This window comes from Carcharodon carcharias, chromosome 10 (genome assembly GCF_017639515.1).
Source record: "Carcharodon carcharias isolate sCarCar2 chromosome 10, sCarCar2.pri, whole genome shotgun sequence".
NCBI classification, from domain to species: domain Eukaryota; kingdom Metazoa; phylum Chordata; class Chondrichthyes; order Lamniformes; family Lamnidae; genus Carcharodon; species Carcharodon carcharias.
Window position 1 is genome coordinate 137,912,617 of NC_054476.1, and position 27,581 is coordinate 137,940,197.

At 41.1% G+C, this 27,581-nt stretch overlaps 1 protein-coding gene across 5 annotated transcripts in view; it reads right to left on the bottom strand.

Moving 5' to 3' along the window:
- The window catches only part of LOC121283253 (NADPH--cytochrome P450 reductase-like), a 95,713-nt gene that overhangs the window by 42,392 nt on the left and 25,740 nt on the right, over positions 1-27,581 (bottom strand). For 2 of the 5 annotated variants that reach the window (XM_041197633.1, XM_041197637.1), the window contains one exon: positions 19,578-19,791. In XM_041197633.1, coding sequence (XP_041053567.1) covers positions 19,578-19,771 — 194 coding nt within the window. In that variant the 5' untranslated portion in view covers positions 19,772-19,791. Of the gene's footprint in view, positions 1-19,577; positions 19,792-21,982; positions 22,122-27,581 lie in introns of all 5 variants that reach the window. The other 3 variants (XM_041197636.1, XM_041197635.1, XM_041197634.1) reach the window with 3 other exon arrangements.

Sequence of the window (27,581 nt, forward strand, 5' to 3'; positions counted from 1 at the left end):
CTGCTTTTTATGTACAGGACACAATTTTCCACATTGCCCGATAGATGCCAGTGCTGTAACACCTGGCTAGGTGCGCAGCATGTTCTGGAGAGCAAGCCTTCAATACAATTGCCAGAAGATTGTCAGGGCACATAGCCTTTGCAGTATCCAGTGCCTTCAGCCACTTCTTGATATCACGTAGAGTGAATCGAATTGGCTGAAGATTGGCATCTGTGATACTGAGGACCTCTAGAGAGGGCCGAGATAGATCGTCCACTCGGCATTTCTGGCTGAAGATTATAGCAAATGCTTCAGCTTTTGCACTGATGTGCAGGGCTCCTCCATCATTAAGGATGGGGATAGTTGTGGAGCCGTCTCCTCCAGTGAGTTGTTTAATGGTCCGCCACAATTCACGACTGGATGTGGCAGGACAGCAGAGCTTAGATCTGATCCATTGGTTGTGAAATCGCTTAGCTGTGTCTATCACTTGCTGCTTATGCTGTCTGGCATGCAAGTGGTCCTGTGTTGTAGCTTCACCAGACTAGCACCTAATTCTTATATATATGCCTAGTGCTGCTCCTGCCATGCCCTCCTGCACTCTGTTGAACGAAGGTTCATCCCCTGGCTTGATGGTAATGATGGGGGTGGGGGATATGCCGGGCCATAAGGTTACATATTGTGGTCGAGTACATCTCTGCTGCTGCTGATGGCTCACAGTGCCTCATGAATGCCCAGTCTCGAGTTGCTAGGTCCATCCGAAACATGATGCAGGGGCACCCTCAATGTGAAGATGGACTTTGTCTTCACAAAGACTTTTGATGTCACTCCAACCAATATTGTCACGGACAGATGTATCTGGGGCAGGCAGGTTGGGGAGGATGAGGTCATCACCTGCTGCAAACCCAGTCTAGCAGCTATGCCCTTTAGGACTCTACCAGCTCGGTCTGTGGTGGTGTTACCAAGCCACTTTTAGTTATGGACATGGAATTCCCCCACCCAGAGTACGTTCTGTGCCCTTGACACTCTTGGTGCTTCCTCCAAGTGGTGTTCAACATGGAGGAGCACTGATTCATCAGCTGAAGGGGGAGGGAGGGGGGAGTGGTATGTGATAATCAGCAGTAAGTTTCTCACCCATGTTTGACCTGATGCCATGAGGCTTCATGGGGACCAGAGTCGACATTAAGAACCCCTAGGGTAACTCCCTCCCAACTGTATACCACTGTGCCACCACCTCTGCTGGGTCTGTCCTGCCAGTGGGACAGGACATATCCAGGGATAGTGATGTCTGGGGCATGATCTCTAAGGTATGATTCTGAGTGTATGACTATGTCAGGCTGTTGCTTGAAATGTCTGAAAGACAGCTCTCCCAATTTTGTTAGCAAGGACGACTTTGCAGGGTCGACAAGGCTGGGTTTGCCGTTATAATTTCCAGTGCCTAGGTTGATGCCAGGTGGTCTGGCAGATTTCATTCCTTTTTATTGACTTTTTAGCTGTTTGATATAGCCAAGTGGCTTGCTAGGCCACTTCAGAGGGCATTTAAGAGTCAACCACATCACTGTGGATCTGGAGTCACATGTAAACCAGACCAGGTAAGGACGGCAGATCTCCTTCCTTGAAGGATATCAGTGAACCAGATGGATTTTTACGACAATCAACAATGGTTTCATGGTCAATATTAGACTTTTAATTCCATTTAATTTTTTTTATACAATTTCACCATCTGCCGTGTGGGATTCGAACCAGGGTCCCCATAGCATTACCCTGGGTCTCTGAATTACCAGTCAGGTCTCAATACAACTACACCACTGCCACCCCCACAATCTCCAGTAGTCTTTCCTGCAAGTAGGTTGGAGTCGAACAGTTGTAATTTATAGCTGCTTGCTTAGCCTATCTCTTAAAGGCTATTCAAACTACAGTCTGTTCTAGCTTTCTAGCCTTACAATCTGGGCAACCAATCCCAGACCATACATCTGTCATAGGGAAAATGTCAGAGGCTATTGTTAAAGAAGCTATAATAGGGCTCTTGGATAAGTTCAAGGTAATCAAGCAGAGTCAACATTGTTTTGAGGAAATCATGGTCAACCAACTTATTGGAGTTCTTTGAGGAAGTAACATGTGCTGTGGATAAAGGGGAACTGGTGGATGTACTGTACTTAGATTTCCAGAAGGCATTTGATAAAGTGCCACACAAAAGGTTATTGTGGAAAATAAAAGCTCATGGTATAGGGATAACATATTGGCATGGATAGAAGATTGGCTGGCTAACAGGAAGCAGAGAGTAGGCATAAATGGGTCTTTTTCAGGTTGGCAAGATGTAACAAGTGTGTGCCACAAGGATCAGAGCTGGGACATCAACTGTTTATAAGCTTTATAAATGACTTGGATGAAGGGATGGATGGGATGGTTGCCAAATTCAGGTAGGGAAGTAAGTTGTGAAGAGGGCATAATGAGCTACAAAAAGATATAGATAGGTTAAGAGAGTTGGCAAAGATCTGACAATTTCACATTTAAAGGCTATTCAAATTACAGTCTGTTCTAGCTTTCTAGCCTCACAATCTGGGCAACCAATCCCAGACAACACATCTGTCAATGTGAAATTGTCTATTTTGGTAGAAGAATAAAAGAGAAGCATATTATCTAAATGGCCAGAGAGTGCAGAGTTCAGAGAGAGAGCTGGGTGCCTCAAACACAAAAGGCTAGTATATAGGTACAGCAGTAATTAGAAAAGCTAATAGAATGTCATCATTTCTTGCAAGGGGAATTGAATACAAAACTAGGGAGTTTATACTTCAGTTATATAGAGTACTAGTGAGACCACAACTGGAGTACTGTGTCACCTTATTTAAGGATGTAAATGCGTTGGCAGCAATTCAGAGAAGGTTTACCAGACAAATACCTGAAATGGGCAGGTTGTCTTATGAGGAAAGGGTGGACAGGTTAAGCTTGTATCCCCTGGAGTTTAGACGAGTAAGAGGCGACTTGATAGAAACATATAAAATCCTGAGGGATCTTGACAGGGTGGATGTGGAGAGGATGTTTCCTCTGTGGAAGAATCTAGAACTAGGGGTCACCATTTAAAAAGAATGGATTGCCCATTTAAAATAAAGATGAGCGAAATTTTCTGAGGGTCGTGAGTCTTTGGAACTCTTCCTGAAAGGCAGTGGAAGCAGAGTATTTGAAGGTTTTTAGGGCAGAGGTGGAGATTCTTGGTAAACAAAGGGGTGATAGGTTATCGGGGTGGGCGGGATGCAGGTTTGAGATTATATCAGATCAGCCATGATCTTATTAAATGGCAGTGCCAGCTCAGGGGCAAATGCCCTTCCCCTGTTCATGTGTTCGTATATCCTGCTTGCTGATTTGGCCTGTTTGACATTTGGATAGCTGTAAGGTTTGGAAAGGGCTGATGGATAAATCCCAAATCAGAACACCTAGCTCCTGTTAGTCTCTCAGAGGAGATACTAGATGTTTCTCTTCTCACTGTTGGCATGCAAATGATCTCCCCTTGTGTACCAATCATTAACATGACAGATTTCCCCACTATGTTCAACCTTGATCTCGTGCCTCATGCAGCTGCAGTGAGGTGCTGAGATCAAGATAAGAGACACTGATTGAGTTAAATAAATTTATCTCCACATGTAGAAGACAATTTGAAAGTGCCAGCAAATCTTATTCACACAGCACACTATTCATTAGAGTACGGCAGGGTACTTTAATTGATAGCTGCATTTACATTTTTGCACATGCAAAACTGTTCAGGGAATATCACAAATTCCTCTTTCTTACACAAATGGGAAATGTTTTTCCTTGTTTTGTAATGGCAGTCAATTGTATTGGCCCTGATTAGAAGGGGCTTAATTAAGAGAAAAAAGACATTTTTGAAGACCACACTGACAATAACAGTTTAACCAGTTTTGATTTTTGCCACATTTATACAATTTTAGGAGAAAGACCCAAGACTCTTCTGGAAGTTACCCATCTCAATTTTCTTTGGAAAAAAAAACAATGAGATAAAGAGTTCTGAATCGGCACCTTTTTGGTGTGTGGCTGGGTGGAGAAGCTTAAGAGAAAGCATGCAACCCAACAAGTTCCACTCAGAGCACTCTGGAAACAGGGTTATTTATTCCAATAAAATCATAACTAAAGGTTTAAGAACATTTTTTTTGCTTCAGAATAAAAATGCAGCAAATATAAAAGCAAGCAGATATTTTTGTGATCTGTTGCTACAATAGGGGCAATTAAGGAGTCAGGCTAGCCAGTGATGTCCACATCCTATGAAAGAATATATATAAAAAAAAACGATATGGTTGTACAAAGGTGAACAATGCTTTGCTGATGACAGTCAAATGACTGGAGAGGCTCCTCATCACTTGAGATGGAGGAGTTACACTGCCAAAGTTCTTCCAACTCAATCAGCATTTTAGTAGCCTATTTCCCATCTGCAGTTTAAGTAATGTGAACTCCTGTTCCTTGCAGGAGGGAAGTCATTTAACTTTGTTTTTTTAGGTTTACTCAGCTGCACAAGACCAAATCCCTGGAACACATTAGCTAGAACACCTTAGCTGGAACAAACTGAAACAAAATGCCTTGTCACCCCTCAGTACAAATGCAGGTTCTTCAGTTTTGACTGTGATCAACTTGTTACTCATATGCAATTGCATCTCTGGACACAGCAGGGACTTAGCCCATCCTGTTCATGCCCAATGTAGAAATTCCTATTCATAAGTCAGAATAATCAATGCATTTGAAAAATTGCCAGAATGCGATACTATATAACACAGTTTTCCCTGAAGACAATCTATTCTCTATTTCGTGCATGCGCCATTGCTCAAGATGTAGCACCTACAACTTGACACTTAGAAATTTTATAGTGTTGACTGCAACATGCAAATCCCACTGCTAGCAGAGGGCTGGTTCTTTCATGGCCAGGCCCAAAGGGCAGTTTCTGGTGGTAAGTTGGCAAACACCACACTCTCTGGAGACAGAATAGTACGCCTTGTGCATCCAGAGGCACAGACACCAAGTGAGAACCATATGCAACTTTTCAGAATTTGAAGCAGTCAGTGCCCACATGCAGCAAGAGCTGGACAACATTCAGGCTGTTAAAGTGGCATACAACATTCATGTCCCACATGTTGGAGATGGTCATTGCCTGCCATAAGAAAAAGAATCTAATCATCTCCCCTTGATGTTCAATGATATTACCAACGCTGAATTCTCCACCAACATCCTCGGGGCTTACCATTGGCCAGAAACTGAACTGGACCAGCCATATAAATACTGCAACTACAAGGGCAGATCAGAGGCTGGGAATTCAGCAGTGAATAACCCACCTCTCAAACTCTGCTCACCATCTACAAGGCACAAGCTGATAGGGACGGAATACTCCCCGCTTGCCTAGATGAGTGCGGCTCCAACAACATTCAAGAAATTCAACACCATCCAGAACAAACAATCCTCTTGATTGGCACTCCATCCACCACCTTAAAACATTCACTCCCTCTACCACTGGTGGCAGTGTGCATCATCTACAAGATTCACTGCTGCAATTCACCGAGCCTCTTTCAACAACACCTTCCAAAACCTGCAACCCCTACCACCTAGAAGGACAAGGACAACATTCGCATGGGAACACCAGCTTCTGCAAGTTCCCCTCCAAGCCACAAACCACCCTGACTTGGAACCATAACTCCATTCCTTCACTGTCACTGGATCAAAGTCCTAGAGCTCCCTCCCCTAGCAGCTCTGTGAATGTACCTACACCTCAAGGGCTGCAACAGCTCAAGGCGGTGGCTCACACCCACTTCAAGGCGCAGTGAGGGATGGCATACAAATACTGGCCTCGCCAGTGATGGTCACATCCCATAAACCAAAAAAAAATTAAACTGAACATTCAATATACTAGCACATAGGTAACACGAGGCAGCAAAATGCAAGCTGTCTTGCTATCTCGTATCACAACAGTAGCGTTATTTTTTTCAGCATTAATTAGAAAACACCAACCTGCTTAGGTCTGCTTCCTGCTGGCAAACAGAGAATATGCAGCCCATAGTTCCAGTTGTAGGTCCCAGCCTATCATGCAAGTTGCAGTTTAGACAGAATTCCCCTGTATATGTGCTATGTTTTTGCTCTATTCCGATGTTACAGACCATTCACCCTGTCACAATCAAGATCCTTGAATACAGTGAGAGCCTCTAACTCCTCCAGTGGAATCCCTCAAGTTGAACTGATTCGTGATCCATATTTGCACTGGCACTGCACCCCTGCCAAGATCCACTGACACTCAAGTGGCTGCAATAACAAATAATTAAATTTTCTACAGTTGCCGACAGCCCTGTCCATCTGCATATAACTCTTTTTGCAATATGCCCCTCTTCTGCACTCGTGTTTCCCTTAGCAACAGCCACATCACATCCAATGACCTCGAGGAGAATAGCTAAGCTGAAAGGCAGCTGTTTCAGAATTGAACAGAGGAAGCCTGCTGCTATGGTTACCTAATCCATCATAAAAGATTCCTACTCATGACATATCTCCCATTCTTTTCACCGCCCCAACGAATGATACATCACATCAAACGATCACAGAAAACAAAAATGTCAGGAGATAATCATCACATTTGAACCACTTGGTCCTTGCTAACTATACGCAAAGATTTAAAAAAAGAGGGTTTGTTTGTCAGTGACTTATTTTATAAATGGTACTTGCTGAGCTAATTGTACAATAAGAAATGTTTTCAAAGTACATGCATACATTCTTGCAAACTCAGTCACATATGAACAGCAGCTGCCATTTCCCCCTACGATACTCATTTTAAACCAGAGTTTCCAAAGATCCCTAGTAATCTGAAGACAAGTTGCAAATGACTTGTTTCAATCCCGAGCGGACAGGGGAGCATTGCAATTTGAAACAGGAACTGCATCAGAGCCTTTAGCTTAGCCTTCTACATTTACCAAATGGTTCAAGTTGCCTCTGTCACAAGGCAATTTCTTCATTCCTGGATGTGATCAGGAAGTGACAAAGGTCTTGGCCCAGCAATGCTGAGGTTTGAGTTAATATGAGTAAAATCTTCTGACGGACTGAACAGTGCAGTGGTTTAGACACAGGCCTTTTTATCATCGAGATCCATATCAATGTGTTGCAATGAAAGCCTAGCCATTGAGATCCAGTGTGAAATATATTTGGATAATCTCAACACAGCTTGCAGAGTATGAACCAATATCATCACTGGCTCTAGCAGTGGCCATTCAACACCTCAAGCCTGCTCTGCAATTCGGTTAAAATGTGGCTGATTTATACTTCAACTCCATTTACCCACCATGGCTCCACATCCCTTGGTACCAACAACCAACAAAAATACATCACTGAGTCTTGAAAGCACCCAGCATCCACAACCTTTCAAAAAGGAAAGAATTCCAGGGTTCTACTACCCAATGTGTGAAAAAAAATAATGCCAGACTTCCTTCTTGAGCAAAATACTGGAACATCTGAATCAAAAGGCAGAAAATGCTGGAAATACTTAGCAGGTCAAACAACATGTGAGGAGAGAGAAACAGAATTAATGTTTCAGGTCAATGGCCTTTCAATAAGAGTATTTCCAGCATTTCCTGACTTTGTGTTCTCAAACTGTCCAGCTTCAATTCTAAAGATTCTGCCCCATCATTCTTGAGGGGCCCCCCCCACCCTCCAGAGGAAATAGTTTACCTGTATCTACGCATCAAATCCTTTTAATGACTGTAGATGTCTCAATTAGGTCACATCTTAACCTTCTACACTCATGATAAATACAGGTCAAGTTTATACAACTTGCCCTCATAAGATGGTGTCCTCGGCCCAACCATCTTCAGCTGCTTCATCAATGGCCTTTCTTCCATCATAAGGTCAGAAGTAGGGATGTTTGCTGCTGATTGCATAATGTTCAGCAACATCTGCAACTCCTCAGATACTGAAGCTGTCCATGTGCAAATGCAGCAAGACATGGACAATATCCAGGCTTGGGCTGACAAGTGGCAAGTAACATTCGTGCCCCAAGTGCCAAGCAATGATCATTTCCAACAAGAAAGAATCTACCCATTGCTCCTGGGCACTAGCTAGGAATCCTGTGACAAGTAACTCACCTCCTGACTCCCCAAAGCCTGTCCGCCATCTACAAAGCACAAGTCAGGAGTGTGATGGAATATTCCCCACTTGCCTGGATGAGTGCAGCTCTCAACACTCGAGAAGCTTGACACCGTCCAGGACAAAGCAGCCCACTTGATTGGCATCACATCCACAAACATTCACTCCCTCCACCACTGACGCACAGTAGCAGCAATGTATACCATCTACAAGATGCACTACAGGAATTCACCAGGGCTCTTTAGGCAGCACCTTCCAAACCCACGACCACTACCATGTAGAAGGAAAAGGTCAGCAGATGGATAGGAACGCCACCACCTTGAAGTTCTCCTCTAAATCAGTCACCACCCCGACTTAGAAATATATCGCTGTTCCTTCACTGTCACAGGGTCAAAATCCTGGAATTCTCTTCCCAACAACACTGCAGGTGTACCTACATCACATGGACTGCAGTGGTTCAAGGCAGCAGCTCACCTTCATCTTCTCAAAGGCAACTAGGGATGGGCAACAAATGCTGGCCCAGCCAGTGAAGCCCACATCCCATGAATGAATAAAAAAAATATATAACCCTATAGCTCCTGTATCACTCAAAGGCTAATAATGTCATTCATGTGGTGCAACGTCCGAAACTGAACACAATTCAGACCCCAGATAGATATTGTCCAGCCAAGGCTTTATACAATTGAAGTCTAACTTCTTCCCATTTCAGCCCCCTCGTGATGAAGACCAACATTCTCTTAAGCTTTTTGATTGCTTCTTGTATCAGAGTCCTAGCTTTTTTTGTAAAACATGCGCGCGCTTGGACTCCCTAATCTTTGCTCCTCTACAGATCCTAGTTTATCCCATTTTGAGAATACTCTGATTTGACTACCAAATGTCCAAAGTGGATGACCTTTCCCTTGGTTGCATCAAACTCCATCTGCCATAGTTTTGATCGCTCGCTTAATCCGTCCATGTCTTTTTGTAACTTTCTGCTCCCATTTGCACCATTTACTGCCACCTACAAACTTGGACATACAATACTCTATTGTTTCATCCAAGTCATTAATAAGTACAGTGAAAAATAGATCAGATTCCTAGGAACACCACTTATCACATCCTGCCAATCTGAGTTCCTACCTTTATCTCTACTCTAATCCCCACTTCCTAACCAATTTCCAATCAAAGTCCATAGGCTCCATTCTGAACCTCTGATTCAACACATGCTAGTTCTCTGTCAGACAGGCGACAAACTGGCCTATATTAGAAACAGAATGTCACATTTTTGCAATTGGAAATGTGTGATCATGTTATCTAGCTTTAGAGAAAGTGGGGGAAGATATTCCATTTCTCAGCATCTTGAGGAGCTCAAAATTCATTGTTGAGGTGAGGTGGGGAGAGAATGGGATGGGGTAGGAAGAGCTAGAGAAGAATGACCCCATTAGAACATAATTCCTCTGCAGCTTTTGAGTTGCAAAAACTGCCCCTCAGTTTGCTAACAATGGGTTTCTGCAACATAATTACAATTAGGCACATCTTCAATTGACTCACTTTGATTTCTTGTAACTTGTTCTGATGACAATTTCTTTTGCAAAAAATAATCCATCTATCACAACGTCCCCATCGGTTAAATCTGTTCTACAATCACAGCTTTTCTGTGCCATTTATCAACTTCTATACTATTGAAAAATCTCTAAAAATCTGCTGTTCAAGTTTCTCCAGTCATTCCTCAAAACTCAGCCCTCTGACGGTAGGATCATTCTGGTAGTTTGTCGTCTCCAAGGCTCAAATGTCTCGTGGCTCAAAACCCCAATGGAAACCTTTGGTTCTCTCATGAGCTTGGATTGCCCTTTGCCCAGTTATGGACTGAATAGTTGAATTTTTATACAAGGCAGAGCAAGATTTCAAAAATAGAAACTCTTTACAGAACATTCAGGTTATAAATCACAAGCTTCTTTTCTCCACGTCTTGTAGTGAGGGTGAATGATTTGTTATCACTCAATTTGGCACATTCACTGCCTCCAAAGAAAAATTGAGTGTATGTGGGCAGCATTACATATTGGAAGTGTGGAAATTATCTCGTGACTGAGTGAAAACATGGTTAGATGAAGCAAATAGTGAAACTGATGCATTTAGTGAAGTTATATTTGAATGTATTATGTACTATTTTAGTGAGGATTGAAAAGCAATGAAATATGTAGTGTGCATTCACTAGGATATAATCAGGGATGAAGAGTTCATGAAATAGTATTTTTCCATTCAATCTAAAAAAATGTTGCAGAGTGACCCAAGAGAGTTACAATAAGATAGTTTATTTTAAATAGTCTGATCAGCAGGCGGTAAGAGGGCATACAAATATACCAATTAGGAGTAGGCCATTCGGCCCCTTAGAGCCTGCTCCGCCATTTAATAAGATCATGGCTGATTTGATTGTGGCCTCAATTCCACATTCCCGACACCCTTTAGTTCCCTTGTTAGTCAAGAATTTATCTACCTCTTTCTGGGGGAGAGAGTTCCAAAGACCCTCAACCCTCGGAAGAAATTTCTCCTCATTACCATCTTAAACAGGCGACCCTTTATTTTTAAGATCATGAAACAAATTAAAGGAAAGTTCAGGGAAAAAAAATTTGGCAGGAAGTGATTGGAATGTTGAATTCTCTGTCCCAAATGTGTTGAAGCTGGAGAATTAACTTGTTGCTTCAAGAGGAATATTGAAACATGCAAATTTGAGTTTGTGTCAATTTCTTCTATCCCATTTCTTGAGATGGATTCCAAAATCTGATACCAAGGAAAATTCTAGAATGGAATATCATCTTTGCTGTATTAATTGGGTTCCCTCCACCTCATTCGCTCAATAGCTTTATGCTCTCTGGCTCTTCTCTTGACAGTTCTAGTCACAGGTAACTATATGCAAATGATTGCTATTTAACTAATCAGCTAAGACAGAAACATCCATGTCTCTGCTTGCTCTGTGCGGCCCTCCCCTTCCCACACAGAGGGCCAGCATGAGCTACATAGGCCAAAAGGCCCCCTTCTGTGATTCTACAAGGACAAGTTTGCTGGCAATACAAAGTTAGGTGGGAAAATAAATTGTGAGGAGGATAGAAAGAGTCTGCAAAGGGATACAGACCAGTTAAGGTGATTGGGCAAGGAAGCATATGGATTATAATATGGAGAAGTGCGAAACCATCCCACATGGTTGGAAGAATGGAAAAGCAGATTTTTTTTAAAAAGGCAAGACACCAATAAATGTTGCTATTGCAGGATTTGAATGTCCTTGTACACTAATCAGAATTAACATGGAGACACAGCAAGCAATTAAGGTGGAAAAATTTCTGTTGACCTTTGCTGCAAGGAGGTTCAATATATGAATAAGGAAATTATGCTGCAATTATATAGGGTTTTGGTGAAACTACACATGAGGTGCTATTTGCAGTTTTAATCGTTACCCAAGGAAGGATATACTTGTAAAACAGAGCGCAGATTGCAAACAGATTAAACTGATATGAGTTTGGTGATCGGGGGTTTTAAGTATCAATATCTTTTGAAAAATCTGGTCTGCAGTTAGCATTTATCTGATATCTGCTTAGAACAAGCAAGTTTCTTCCAACTTTTAGCGAGGGGTAAACAAGCTCTACAGGAGGGCAGCTGATTAGTCAATTGGCTAACTAGTCCACTCTAGTTGTTTTAGCCTCAGCTACAAAGACTAAATATTTTTGCAAATGAGCGCAGATTGCAAACAGTGATAGGAGCTTGGCGAGAAGGGAGGAGTTGCTTTTTTCCTACTTTTTTTTTTAAAAACTTTAGTGCAGAGGAAGGAGCTGGTTGGTGAGTAACTGGTAAGTCAGTTAGGAATTAAGAAACATAACTCTTAGTTGAAGGTGGTGCTAGTATTTAATAAGTGGACTAAATTGTAGTGCAGGTTAAATATCCTTTATCCGTACATCCAAAAACTGAACTTTTTGAACGGCTATGCAGTTAATATATATTATATTACAGGTATAAGTGTTAACATGTAAGTAGGGTGAGAGAGTGCTGGCAAATGGAAAAACAACCTGGTATTTGTAGACCATAGCTCGGCTATTGTAATGTAGGTAAGCCTACTTTACATTTGGCAGATTTGAAAACCAAAAATATCTAAAAAAAGAGTGGACCTGCGTGAGATGGCCAGTGGCAGAGAGTCCCTTCAACCTGTTTCTACCTGTCAGAGCCAGCGTGTGATGTCACAGGAAAACAGGTAGGTGATTGGTGGGTATCTGTTCTGTGTCTCTTTTGATTGGCCAAGTGATTTAAATCAGGAGACATTATTACAGCTGAAGAGTACAGTTAAGAAATTCACTTTTAAAATATTTAACATCCAAATTAATTAATTCAATAGAGTAGAGATGACTGGGCAGGCGATGTGTTGCAGCTGTAGCATGTGGGATCTAGTGGAAGCCAGTGCGATCCACGGTGACCAAATCTACAGCAAGTGTTGGCTGCTCGAGAAACTTCGGCTCAAAGTTGATGAGCTGGAGTCCAAGCTGCGAACACTGCGACACAGAGAGGGGGAGAGTTAGTTGGACACTGTTTCATGAGACAGTCACACCCCTTAGATTAATTACATCAAATTTGGCCCATGGTTGGGGACAGGAAGTTGTGACTGAGTGAGGCAGGTATAGGGATTCAGAATTTGGCTTTGGAGGAGCCTCAGCCAGTGCCCTTGTCCAATAGGTAAGAGGTTCTTGCTCCTGGTGAGGACAAGGGCACAGACTGCAGGGATGATGAGCAAATTGACCACAACACCATCGTACATTCAAGTGGCGGGTGGGGAGGAGAGGAATGTAGTAGTAATAAAGGATATCTGCTCAGGATTGGAGAGGAGCTTGCAGTGGGATGGGGAGGATCCAGTTGTCATGGTCAATGTTGGTACCAACGACATAGGCAGGCAGAACAAGGTGGGGTTCAGTATGGTCAACATAAGAAGCTAGGCACTAAATTAAAAAGAACCTTAAAAAGGTAATAATCTCCGATTGTTACCTGAGCGAAATGCAGATGTAGCATTGAGTAAACAAGATTGGAGAGAGGAATGCTTGGCTCAAAGGCTGGTGCGGGAGAAGTGGGTTCTGATTCACGGGGCACTGGCACCAGTACTGGGGGACTTGTGAGCTACATCATTGGGATGGTCTACACCTGAATCATGCTGGGACCAATGTTCTAGTGAGCTGTGTAGCTAGGGAAGTAGAGATGTTTTTAAACTAAATTGTCAGGGGACTGGATCAAATTTGGGAGGATGTGGTAAATCAAAGAGTAGAGACAAGGCAAGAGACAAAAGGTATTAACATAGGAAATGATAAACAGACCATGACAGGAAGGGACAGTATGAATCTATGAGTAAATCAGATGAGGCTAGAGGTTACAAAGATATTTCAAAAATAATTTAAAAAGCCAAAACAAAAGGCTCTGTATCTGAATGCATGTAGCATTTGAAAAACAGATGAACTGATAGCACAAATAGAAATAGAAAAAAGAACAATTTGATAGCCATTAGAGACATGGCTGCAGAATGACAGATTGGGACCTGAACATTGAAGGGTATGTGATATTTAGGAAGGACAGGAAGCTAGGAAAAGGAGGGATGGCTCTGTTAATTAATGATGGTATTAGCACAATAGAGGGGATGACCCAAGCTCAGGAAACCAGGATGTAGAAGCAGTTTGGTTAGAGATGAGAAATGATGAAGGCAAGCAGTCATTTGTAGGGCTGGTGTACAGGCCCCCTAACAGTAACTGCATGGGAGGATGGCGTATTAAAGGAAGAAATAAGGGGAGCTTGTCAGAAAACTTCAGCAATAATCATGGGAGATTTTAATCCACATATAGACTGGAAAATCAAATGGACAAAAAGTACCCAGGATAAGGAATTCATGATGTTTTCTGGAGAGTTTCTTAGAGCAGCACATTCTGGAGCCAAAGAGCAGGCTATACTAGACCTGGTATCGTGCAATGAGATAGGATTAATTCATGGCCTCATAGTGAAGGCACCCCTAGGCAGCAGCAATCAATGTTTTTGTATTTTACATTCAGTTTCAGGGAGGGAAGAGTGAGTCTAAGACTAGTATTTTAAACTTAAATAAGGGCTATTATGAGGGCATGCAGCACAGCTAGCTAAAGCGAACTGGCAAATTAGGTTAAGAGATGGGTCAATAGAGACAGACATTTAGGGGGGTATTTCAGAATACACAGAATTGATACATTCCAACAAGAAAGAAAAAATTCGAGGGAAGGACCCACCATTGGCTTAACTAAAAAAGTTAAAGATAATATCAAACTTAAAGAAAAAGCATAATTGTGTAAAGATGGGTGGCAGCGCTCAAGATTGGCCAAAATGTAAAAACAGTAAAGAATGACTAAGGAGGGAAAAATTAAGAGCATGTGAGAAAGCTAGCTAGAAATATAAAGACAGATAGTAAGAGTTTCTATAGATATTTAAGAAAAGAGTTAACAAAGAGAGCGTTGGTCCTATAGAAAGGGAGTCTGAGGAAATAATAATGGAAAACAAGGAGACAGCAGGTGAATTGAACAGGTAATTTGTATCGGTCTTCACTATAGATACAAGAAACATCCCAGAAGCAGTTTTAAATCAGGACATGGAAGGGAGGGAGGAAATCAGAAAAAATTACAATCAGGGAAGTGACACTAAGCAAACTGTTGGAACTACGGGCTGACAAGTCCCCGGTTCTTGATGGACTTCATCCTCGGGTCTTGAAAGAAGTGGCTAGTGAGATGATGCATTGGTTTTAATTTTCCAAAATTCCCAGGATTCAGGGAAGGTTCCATTGGATTGGAAAATAGTGAATGTAACGCCTTTATTCAAAAAAGGAGGGAGACAGGCCAGTTAGCTGAACATCTGTCATAGGGAAAATCTTAGAAGCTATTATTAAAGATGTTATAGCAGGGCACTTAGATAAATTCAAGGTAATCAGGCAGAGTCAACAGTTTTGAGAGGGGGAAATCATGTTTAACCAACTGTTTGGAATTCTTTGAAGTAGTAACATGTGCCGTGGATAAAGGGGAACTAGTAGATGTACTGTACTTAAATTTCCAGAAGGCTTTTGATAAGGTGCCACAACAAAGGTTATTGTGGAAAATAAAGCCCTTGGTGTAAGGATTAACATATTGGCACGGATAGAAGATTGGCTAGCTAACAGGAAATAGTAGGCATAAATGAGTCCTTTACTAGTTGGCAAGATGTAATGAGAGGTGTGTGCCAAGGGGATCAGTGCAGGGACCTCAACGTTTTACAATTTATACAAATGATTTGGATGAAGGGACCAAAGGTAGGGTTGCTAAGTTTGCTGATGACACAAAGATAGGTAGGAAAGTAAGTTAAGAGGATAGAAGGAAGATACAAAAGGATATAGATAGGTTAATTGAATGGGCAAAGATCTGGCAAATGGAGTATAACGTGGAAAAATGTGAAATTGACCATTTTGGCAGGAAGAATAAAAGAGAAGCATATTATCTAAATGGTGAGAGATTGCAGAGCTCTTAGATGCAGAGGGATCTGGGTGTCCTCGTGCATGATTTGCAAAAGGTTAGTATGCAGGTACAGCAAGTAATTAGAATGTTACCATTTATTGCGAGGGGAATTGAATACAAAAGTACAGAGATTATGCTTCAGTTATACAGGGCATTGGTGAGACCACATCTGGAGTAATGTACAATACTGGTTTTCTTATTTAAGGCAGGATATAAGTGTGTTGGAAGTTCTGGGAAGATTTACTAGACTAATACCTGTAATGGGCGGGTTGTTTTGTGAGGAAAGATGACGAGTTAGGCTTGTATCCACTGGATTTTAGAAGAGTAAGAGGCAACTTGATTGAAACAAACAAGATCCTGAGGGGTCTTGATAGGGTGGATGCGAAAAGTTGTTTCCTCTTGTGTAAGAATCTAGAATTAGGGTCACTGTTCAAAAATAAGGCGCCGCCCATTTAAGACCAAGAGGAGGAGAAATTTTCTGAGGGTTGAGAGTCTTTGGGACTCTTCCTCAAAAGGTGGTGGAAGCAGAGCTTTTGAATATTTTTAAAGCAGAAGTGGAAAGATTCTTTTTAAGCAAGGCTTAGCAAGAAAGGTTATCGGGGTAGGCAGGAATGTGGAGTTGCGATTATAATCAAATCAGCCATGATCTTATTGAATGGCAGAGCAGGCTTGAAGGACAGAATGGCCTACTCCTGCTCCTCAGAGGGGATGAAACAAAGGTTCTCTAGATTGATTCCTAGGATGAGAAGGCTGTCCTATGAGGAGAAATTGAGTGGAATGGGCCTAAACACTAAGGAGCTTAGAAGAATGAGAAGTGATCTCACTGAGACATGCAAGATTGAGTGGGGTTAACAGGGTAGATGCTGGGAGGATCTTTACACTGGCCCAAGAGTCTCAAACTATGGGTCATAGTCTCAGGATAAGGGGGTCAGCCATTTTGGATCGAGGTGAGTAGAAATTTATTCAGAGGGTTGGAAATCTTTGGAACTCTCTCCTTCAGAGGGCCATGGTTGCTACGTTTTTGAGTACATTCAAATCTGAGATCAATAGATTTTTGGGCAGGAGTGAAATTGAGATGTCATGGAAAAGTAGAGCTGATTTAGAAATTCAATCATGATCTTACTGAATGGTGGAGCAGGGGTTGTACGGCCTACTCTACTTACGCTCATATGTTCTAAGTGAGCCGGTTCATTTTTTTTTTAAGTTGCAGTCAACTTCCGCCACTCACGACCCCCTTTATTGCCAATTTATTTAACTGCATGAAAGTGTTTGCACACCCGTTTGTTGTTTGCGGCCTCAAATCATTGCCCACCCAGGATTTAACATTTAGAACTTCTCACCTGAACATATGATGGTCCTAAAATAAAAGACTGAATTTAGAGGTCATTAAAAACGATGCTTCTGTGTTGTCTTTCCTATGTAGAAAGTGCGTACTGCGCATGTACCATCTTTAACTGCACGTAGTTTGCTGTGATTTACTGGATACAGTAACTGCCAATCAGCATTTTGCAGTACAGGTACAGGACAGCACATTACTAAACATAAGCAAGTCAGAGCCAAGCAGAAAACTTTCCAGGAAAGCGATGACACTTGAAACAGGTCACAATCTTAGATTGACTGAAAAGTGGCGCAAGTACTACCTTTTGGCGAGGGAATGCTCTGTCAATGAATCCAAAATCAGGTACATTAGGCAGTCTGAAGAAAAAATAAGGGCCAGTGTTAGTGTCACACTGCCAGGTTAACTTTTGGGAGCAGGAGAGATCCACACTTAGAGGAAATGGAGAAGTTACCCAACATGTGGATAAAGCACCAGCATCAAAAAAGGACCCCAGTTAATGGTCCAATCATTTGAAACAGGGCACTTGAATTAACAGGCATGAATAAAAAGGGAAAGCTGATGTCGCCAGTGACAGTGACAATGAAGGTGGTGCAGAAGGTGCCTCTCCTTCGACTTCCAAAGGATTATCAGCCAGCAAAGGACGGTTCGATCATTTTAAATAGATCAAGTGGATGAGTTGCTTCAATCTCATCAAGAGGAACTCTCTATGGAAGATTTGGTTAAACTGATAAAATTAAATGAAAATATACAGGAGCAGGAAGAGGAGCCCAAGGCGGCTCAATTCACAACCAATATGGTGGCAGATCTAGATAAGATCAGTTGAAGATTTGAAAAAAAACAGGCGACAGATCATGATTCAAGCACAGGAAGAAGCACTGCCTTTTGTAGAGTGATGACATTGCTACTGACTCTTACTAAGAACTTTTTCTTCAATTTTGTAAAGGTGAAATAATCAATGTCGTTCTTTGCATCCACATCAACATCCCGCAGTCCACGACGTCACCCACTTCCTCTATCTCCACTCTCAAGAACACGACCTGTACTGTAATTTGTACTATACAGTAACTGACAAGTTTAACAGTTTTCTTGATTTCTTCCATTGTCAAACAATTTCTGCAGTAAGATTGTCTTGAATTTACTCAAAAAGTTTTTATTGCCTCTTTTCCTTAAAAAAAAGTCACATTTTGGGATGGTGGGAACCTATCTAATTCACTCCCATTATAAAGTACCTTTGCCGTTTGCTATTTCACCCATCATGAGATTTTGCGGGAATGCAACCCCCATGAATGGCAGGATTTTACTGTAATTGACGTTGCCTTTTTTGAGACATGTTTTAGATACCAATGGTTCTGGGTGGTTTCCTCTTGTCTGTCAGTAGCTTAAGGGGAAGATTTCAAGTTGCCTTCCCAGGACTGGGTCATTTTATTATCCCAGTGCTGCCAGGTCCTAACTTTCATTTAAATATTACTAGATCCCCATTCCCATACATCCTGAATGCAGCCAGGCCGTTGATAACTTGCTATACTCCCAAAACTTCTACTCCCTCCTCACAATTTCTGCCCAGTCCCTCCCGGACCCCTGTCTCCCAGCTTCAAGTTCTCTCTTACCTATGTGTTACAACAGTTGAGAGGGTCCCAGCCTCCAAGATCTGTATTAACTTGTTGGGCTGCTATCCTACTGCATACAATATAAAGCTGAAAGATAGCAATGGAGTTCAGCAGTAAAGGAATAAAAGACACACCAGGAGACATACAAGCAAGACTAACAGAAAGGATGAGAGGACAGTAGATTACTGTGGTTTGTAGTTATTTCTTTAAAAAGTGTGTTAAAGGTATAGAAGAAAGCAAGTACAACAAAAACTTTTATTTCGATGTATTGTATTTCTTTAATTAGTAAAATGTCCCAAGGCACTTCACAGGATTGTTGTGTAAGAAAATTTGACACCAAGCCAAAAAGGAGATATTAGGACAGATGACTAAAAGCTTGGTCAAAGGGGTAGGCTTTAAGGGAGTATCTTAAAGGAGAGTATATAGAGGGAATTTCAGAGCTTAGTGCCTCAACAGTTGCAGACACAGCCATCAATGGAGGAGTGATTAAAATTGGGGGATGTGCAAGAGGCCAGAATTGGAGAAGCAAAGATATCTTAGAGGGTTGTAGGGCTGGAAAGGATTACAGAGTTGGAGGGAAGAAGCCATGGAAGGATTTGAAAACAAGGATGAAAATTTTGAAATCAAAGTGCTACTCAAATGGGAGCCAATGTAAGTCAGCAAGGACAGGGTGATGGGTGAATGAGATTTGGTGCCAGTTAAGATAAGGGCAGCAGTGTTTTGGATGATGCTAAATTTATGAAGGGTGGAAGATGAGAGGTTGGCCACAGGCAATTTGAAAAAGAGTCAAGTCTAGAAATAACAAAGGGAGGTGTGAAGTAAAGATATGCTAACGAGTTCAAAATAGACAGTCTTAGTGATGGAGTAGATGTTAGATCAAATATTGCACTAGATTGCAAAAAATAAATATCGGGTTCATTTTCAGATAGTTGCCAGGGACAGGAAGAATCTAAACTACAAAGACACAATTATGGAGTTTTCCACAAGACATCAACTAGCTTCCATGGAATACTTTCTAGGCATTTTTGTTTAAACACTTACTGTGGCTGGATTGTTCTGTAGTCTGGGATTTCCACTTTTTTTTTTCTGAAGACAAACCAATAGATTGCAAACCCAGCAAGAAGGGAGAATAGAAAGACGTCCAGCATACTAAACAATGATTCTTCCACCACCACAGAAGACTCGGCAGCACTGGCTGCTGTTGATGCCCCAAACTCCACTTCAGAAGAATCCATGTTCCTTACTGATGAAGCTGCTAAAAGAAACAAACAAATGTTCACTTTTGGGAAAAGCCAATTTCTGCTTTTAACTTTCCCAAAAAACTTCCTTTTCCAAAACTGTCTTCATTGCCAAAAGATTTGTGCAATATAACATTAGAAGGGGGGTTACACAAAGCCTGGGTGTCTCACTCAATGAGCTAAACTGAGAGATATAGGGGGTGAGGGAAGGATGGAATGCAATATTTCAATTTGTCAGGGAGACCAAAACTAGGGATTATTAATAAAAGATATATTAATAAAATATGGAATTCACAACCCGCTCGCCGACACGTAAAATGACATGCGTCCCAATGTCACCACGCGTCATTCAGATCTCGAGTTCGGTGGGCACACACTGGAGTAGGCTGCACGCCCAAACTGTCAAAGACTTGTAAAGGCCATTTAAACACCAATTAAGTTAATTAACTGAGCTGCCTGTCAAACCTTAAGGTTGGCAGCCATCGCATTTATCACGAAGCCTCATCCACGGGCAGGACGAGGTTTAATGAGGGTTTTTAAAGTTTAATAAAAGCTTTTAATAAAATTCATTGACATGTTCCTCATGTGACACTGTCACAAGAGCGGACATGTCTTAAAATTTTGTTTCATTAAAATTTTTAAATATCAAACTGATCTCCCTGAGGCAGCTCTGCATCTTGCAGATTTCTGCGCTTTCACGAAAGAGTGCAAGATCTGACTCAGCCTACTACCCCACCCGCACAGGGAGCGCACAGTGCTTCTGGGCGTGCGTCACGCTGGGCAGGCCTTAATTGGCCCGCCCAGGTAAAATGGTGGTACGCAGCCAATCATGGGTAGCAATCGGCTACGTGCCTGCTCCCACCAAGCCCCCCCCCACCCGACATGGAGAAAATTCTCCCCCAAGAGAACCTTTACCCAAACAATGGTTTGATTGTGAAACTTCCTATCTGATTAGTGGCTGAGGTGAACAAGACTGATGTATTCAAGGGGCTGCTGGTTAAGTACATGAGGAAGAAAGGAGTAGAAGGGTATTGTCTTTTTCACTATATTTGATTTTTTAGAATGGTAGAGGTGAAGATACCAGCATTACATTGGTACCAAACTTACATCCAGAAGTCAATAGGTCTTAGAATGCTGCTGTTTTATAAGGGTGGGGGTTTGGGCAATGAACCCATGCCACAATTCAAAGCAGATTAATTCACAAACAGCTTGGGAGTTCAAATAGGAAAATGGCCTTTTACTTAAAAAGTACAAAAAAGCTTAACTATGAATTATTGTTTCTGAGATCCAATATTCCCAATTATTTTAAATCCTCAAGTAAAAGTTACACCTTTTGTGCAGGGTTTTATGCCCTCAATGCATGGACAAAATTTAGACACTGAATTTAATGGTGAAAAGACAAAACAATATCACTTGAACTCCCAAAGTGCTGCCAAATCTTGATAAATGCTGTGAGGACACAGATTTGGAATTAGCCGTGCACTTTTGAGAGTTGCAGCATGTTGCTGTGAATGATGCAGTGGGATACACACACACACACAAGCTGAGGTGTGGCAAGCAGGAGAGAATCTTGCATTCATATCATGCCTTTCATAACCTCAATACAGCCTAAAATGCTTTACATTCAAAGAGAGTACCCCATTAACTGAAATACAGGAAACGTGGAGGTCAGTTTGTGCACAGCAATTTTTCATAAACAGCAAAATGATATGTCCAGATCATCTGTTTGAGTGACAATAGTTGAGAGATAAACGTTGGCCAAGACATGGAGTTAGAGCTTCCCTGAATAATCTTGTGGGATCTTTTGTGTCCACCTGGAGAAGCAGATGGGGCCTCCAGCTGGAGTGTGATCTGTAGTAAATCATTCATGAGATTCATTCTGTGGGATGTAGTGGTTACTGTACATACAGTAATCAGCATACCTCAGTTTAGTGGTTATCTTGAGCTGGTATGTAAAATCAGAAGGTCTAAGCACGAACAGTACAGGCATGTTATGTTTAGGCTACCTCTTAAACCGATCACCCAAAGGGTTTTCAAACCAAAAAATGTTTTGTTCCAGTGTGGTTTGCCTGCTTTGTTCTTTACAGCAATTCCTCCTACTTCCACCCCACAATAACAAGCTACCACTGTTCAAGGCAGGAGAGAGTCAGGGTGATATACTCTGCAACTGATGTGGCTCTGTATTGAGTAACAATAGGCAGAATTTACCCTTCACTTGTTTTTTCTTTTCTGCTTTTCTTCAAGAATACATTGCCAGATAGGTAGTTTGCAGCACTAACAGAAATTGAATCCAGCTGTCCAAAGTATCCAAATCTCAGATTCACGCCCAGGAAGACTGAACAATAACCTGCAGGTGGAGATTAATTCAACAATTCTATTTAGATGTATGAGTTACTGTCTGGGAATATTGCATAGTTGTCTTTTTAAGTTGAGCTACAGGAAGCTCAAATAACTTCAGAGAGGAGGTAAAAGCTTCAACTGTAATTAATTATTAAGATTATCTGCTCCACAAGAACTACATTGCAGTTATAGTTTACAGTCGCCAAATTAAGCATCAAATCAGAGAGCTGAACAGCTGTGTAAGATTGGAGAAAATAGAAACAGAAGGTGGTAATTCAGCTCCGAGCCTGTTCTGCCATTCAATTGGATCACGGTTGATCATAATCTCAATTCCATTCACATTTGGAAAGACAAAATGCAAGGGGAATGGATTATAAAAGTCGGAAGGCGTATTACAATTGTACAGGATGTTGGTGAGATCGCACCTAGAGTACTACCTATAGGTTTGGTCTCCATATTTGAGGAATATACTTGCTTGAAAAGGCATTAGAGAAACGGTTCAGGTAGTTGATTCCTGGGATCAAGGGGTGTGTTATGAGGAAAGGTTGAGCAGTTTGTGCCTATACTAATTGAAGTTTAGAAGAATGAGGGGTAATCTTAATGAAACACAACATTCTAAGGAGATATTTCCCCTCATGGGAGAATCTAGAACTAAGGGACACAGAAGAAGGAGCCTCTCATTTAAGGTGGAAATGAAGAGGAATTTCTTCTCTCAGAAGGTTGTTAATCTTTTGGATTTCTCTACCCCAGAGAGCTGTGGAGACTGGATCATTAAATATATTCAAGACTGATTTACACAGATTTCTGATTTACAAAGGAATCCAGGGTTATTGGTGGTGGTGGTGGGAGGGGGCAGGCGGGAAAGTGGGGTTAAGGCCACAGTTATTGAATGGCAGAGCAGATGCGTAGAGCTGAATGGCCTACACAATTATGTTTCTCCTCATGGGAGAATCTAGAACTAAAGGGGCACAGAAGAAGGAGTCTCTCATTTAAGGTGGAGATGAAGAGGAATTTCTTCTCTCAGAAGGTTGTTAATTTTTTGGATTTCTCTACCCCAGAGAGCTGTGGAGACTGGATCATTAAATATATTCAAGACTGATTTACACAGATTTCTGATTTACAAAAGGAATCCAGGGTTATGGTGGGGCAGGCAGGAAAGTGGAGTTAAGGCCACAGTTACTGAATGGCAGAGCAGATGCGAAGGGCTGATTGGCCTACTCCTGCACCTATTTCCTATGATCTCGTAAAATCCACAATTATAATGGTCCTTTTGCTTTTAATTGTTCCAGTGGATGCAGGAAAGGCTGCACATTCACTGAAATCCCAGTGACAATGTTTCAGCTACAGATCATAAAAAAAAAACAAATTTGCTCATAAGATTCATTAATGGAGTCTACATACATCAAAAATATATTCCCAAATGATTCAATGGCATTGTTCCTCAGATCTAAACCTCTATGCTTCTATATGACTAGGAGCACATACTTCAATGATTTAGTAGATAAAGGATTCACTGTGCCTGGTGTCATTTTTATATCTTTGCTGCCACATCTTTCCCACTTCCATTCTGAGGAAATGATTCATGCTTTGGTCAAGTTTCACAGATGTCAAAGGTCTTTCGAATACCTTGCAATGAGTGCCCAATGCTAGGGATGGTAGTCTAGTGGTTATGAGTCTCTGGATTGCTGGTACAGTGTCACACAAATGGCATGGTGCAAAATTAATTCTGTTTGCAGTGACAGAATGGTCAATAACCAGAGGAAACAGATTTAAGATAATTGGTAAAGGAAAGAGTGGTGAGAATTAAAAAATATATATATTAGAGTTATGATGAGCTGGAATATACTGTCTAAATGGGCTGTAGAATATAGTAACTCACAAAAGGGATGTTGACATATACTTGCAAGGGAAATATCTGTAGGGCTATCAGGGAAGGGCAACGAGTGGAACTAATTATATGGCCTCTTTCAAAGAACTAGCACAGACATAATGGGCCAAATGGCCTTTTTCTGTGCTATATCAATGAATCTAAGTCTGATAATTTATGGGCTAGTGCCAGAAAAACAACCAGGAAAGCTGCTGTGTTGTTGCAAACACCCACCCAGTTCACCATCGTCCTTCAAGGAAGGAAACCTGCTACCTTCTACTTGGCCTAGTCTACTAGTGACTCCAGTCCCACAGTACATGGTTGATTCTTAATGCCTTCAGGGAAATGATGGATGGGCAACAAATATTTCACTTTGTGAATATCTCGACCTCCTAAGAGCAAATATGATCAGCTATCCTATTTAAGAGACCTGCAACTGATCAACTATGATCAAGATTGCTGGATTGTGTTAAAAAAATATAATCAAACAATTATACACAATTCTAGAACCTAATAAAAATTGAAGTCAATGGCCATATTAAATTAACCTACCAAGATGATGCTCTTTTAAAAACACCAATGCCCAGAAAGATATTTCTTTATCAAGACATACTTGTTCTAGTAAACAAAAGCATAGTGGCTCATGTTGGCAGGCCTGCAGACTGGCCAAAATACCATGGCTGTTATGCAAGTCCACAACAGCAGATAAATTCTAGTCAATTATTTCATTGCTGTTTTGTGCGAGCATGTTGTGTAAATTGGCTGCAGCCTTTTCTACATTATAACAATGGCTACACTTCAAAAATGTACTCCGCTGGCTGTAAAATGCTTTTGGACATTCTGAGGCCATAAAGGTGCTATATAAAACCTATACATCTAATATACAAAGTCAAAATCTATACTCTGATTAAAGCTATCAACCGCTTGCTAGCCTGAATAGTTCCATTTGGCAGGCTTTAATGATTACACTTCAAAATGACCCTGGGCTAAATGTAGTTCAAAATGTCACATGCAAATTATTCATCATTTCCCAATTTGAACTGCATCAGCAATTTCAACACACACCAGTTACTATGACACAGCACTTCATGTGGTCTTTAATCACCCAAGCTCTTTTCACACAAAATTAGAAAAACAACTGATTGTGGGATTTTATATTCCTCTTGTTCATGAAATAATCTGGAGAAGTAATGCCTTGATTTTCCTTTTTAGATTTTCTTTTTCATTGCTTTCTGTCGTAAAGAGAAGTGAACCAGATACACAATTATGTTTCTCCTCATGGGAGAATCTAGAACTAAAGGGGCACAGAAGAAGGAGTCTCTCATTTAAGGTGGAGATGAAGAGGAATTTCTTCTCTCAGAAGGTTGTTAATTTTTTGGATTTCTCTACCCCAGAGAGCTGTGGAGACTGGATCATTAAATATATTCAAGACTGATTTACACAGATTTCTGATTTACAAAAGGAATCCAGGGTTATGGTGGGGGCAGGCAGGAAAGTGGAGTTAAGGCCACAGTTACTGAATGGCAGAGCAGATGCGAAGGGCTGATTGGCCTACTCCTGCACCTATTTCCTATGATCTCGTAAAATCCATAATTATAATGGTCCTTTTGCTTTTAATTGTTCCAGTGGATGCAGGAAAGGCTGCACATTCACTGAAATCCCAGTGACAATGTTTCAGCTACAGATCATAAAAAAAAACAAATTTGCTCATAAGATTCATTAATGGAGTCTACATACATCAAAAATATATTCCCAAATGATTCAATGGCATTGTTCCTCAGATCTAAACCTCTATGCTTCTATATGACTAGGAGCACATACTTCAATGATTTAGTAGATAAAGGATTCACTGTGCCTGGTGTCATTTTTATATCTTTGCTGCCACATCTTTCCCACTTCCATTCTGAGGAAATGATTCATGCTTTGGTCAAGTTTCACAGATGTCAAAGGTCTTTCGAATACCTTGCAATGAGTGCCCAATGCTAGGGATGGTAGTCTAGTGGTTATGAGTCTCTGGATTGCTGGTACAGTGTCACACAAATGGCATGGTGCAAAATTAATTCTGTTTGCAGTGACAGAATGGTCAATAACCAGAGGAAACAGATTTAAGATAATTGGTAAAGGAAAGAGTGGTGAGAATTTTTTTTAAAATATATTAGAGTTATGATGAGTTGGCATATACTGTCTAAATGGGCTGTAGAATATAGTAACTCACAAAAGGGATGTTGACATATACTTGCAAGGGAAATATCTGTAGGGCTATCAGGGAAGGGCAACGAGTGGAACTAATTATATGGCCTCTTTCAAAGAACTAGCACAGACATAATGGGCCAAATGGCCTATTTCTGTGCTATATCAATGAATCTATAAGTCTGGTAATTTATGGGCTGCTGCCAGAAAAACAACCAGGAAAGCTGCTGTGTTGTTGCAAACACCCACCCAGTTCACTAACGTCCTTCAAGGAAGGAAACCCGCTACCTTCTAACTGGCCTAGTCTACTAGTGACTCCGGTCCCACAGTACATGGCTGATTCTTAATGCCTTCAGGGAAATGATGGATGGGCAACAAATATTTCACTTTGTGAATATCTTGACCTCCTAAGAGCAAATAAGATGATCAGCTGTCTTATTTAAGAGACCTGCAGCTGGTCAACTATGATCAAGATTGCTGGATTGTGTTAAAAATAGATATAATCAAACAATTATACACTCAATTCTAGAACTTGATAAAAATTGAAGTCAATGGCCATATTAAATTAACCTGCCAAGATGATGCTCTTTTAAAAACACCAATGCCCAGAAAGATATTTCTTTATCAGGACATACTTGTTCTAGGAAACAAAAGCATAGTAGCTCATGTTGGCAGGTCTGCAGACTGGCCAAAACACCATGGCTGTTATGCAAGTCCCACAACAGCAGATCAACATAAAAAAATTCTAGTCAATTATTTCATTGCTGTTTTGTGCGAGCATGTTGTGTAAATTGGCTGCAGCCTTTTCTACATTATAACAATGGCTACACTTCAAAAATGTACTCCGCTGGCTGTAAAATGCTTTTGGACATCCTGAGGCCATGAAGGTACCATATAAATCCTTTACATCCAATATACAAGGCCAAGATCTGTACTCTAATTAAAGCTATCAACCGCTTGCTAGCCTGAATAGTTCCACATTTGGCAGGCTTTAATGATTACACTTCAAAATAATCCTGGGCTAAGTGTAGTTCAAAATGTCACATGCAAGTTATTCATCATTTCCCAATTTGAACTGCATCAGCAATTTCAACACACACCAGTTACTATGACACAGCACTTCATGTGGTCTTTAATCACCCAAGCTCTTTTTACACAAGATTAGAAAATCAACTGATTGTGGGATTTTATATTCCTCTTGTTCATGAAATAATCTGGAGAAGTAATGCCTTGATTTTCCTTTAGATTTCTCTTTACTACAGAAAGCAATGAAAAAGAAAGTGAACCAGTTACACAATTACACTCTAGCACTTTCCACATGGCAAAGGAATTTGGACACGTTATTACAAGATCCTAAACAAACTTGGCGCTGTACAATCTTTGTGATTTGTTTTTAAATGAGGGGAAGGG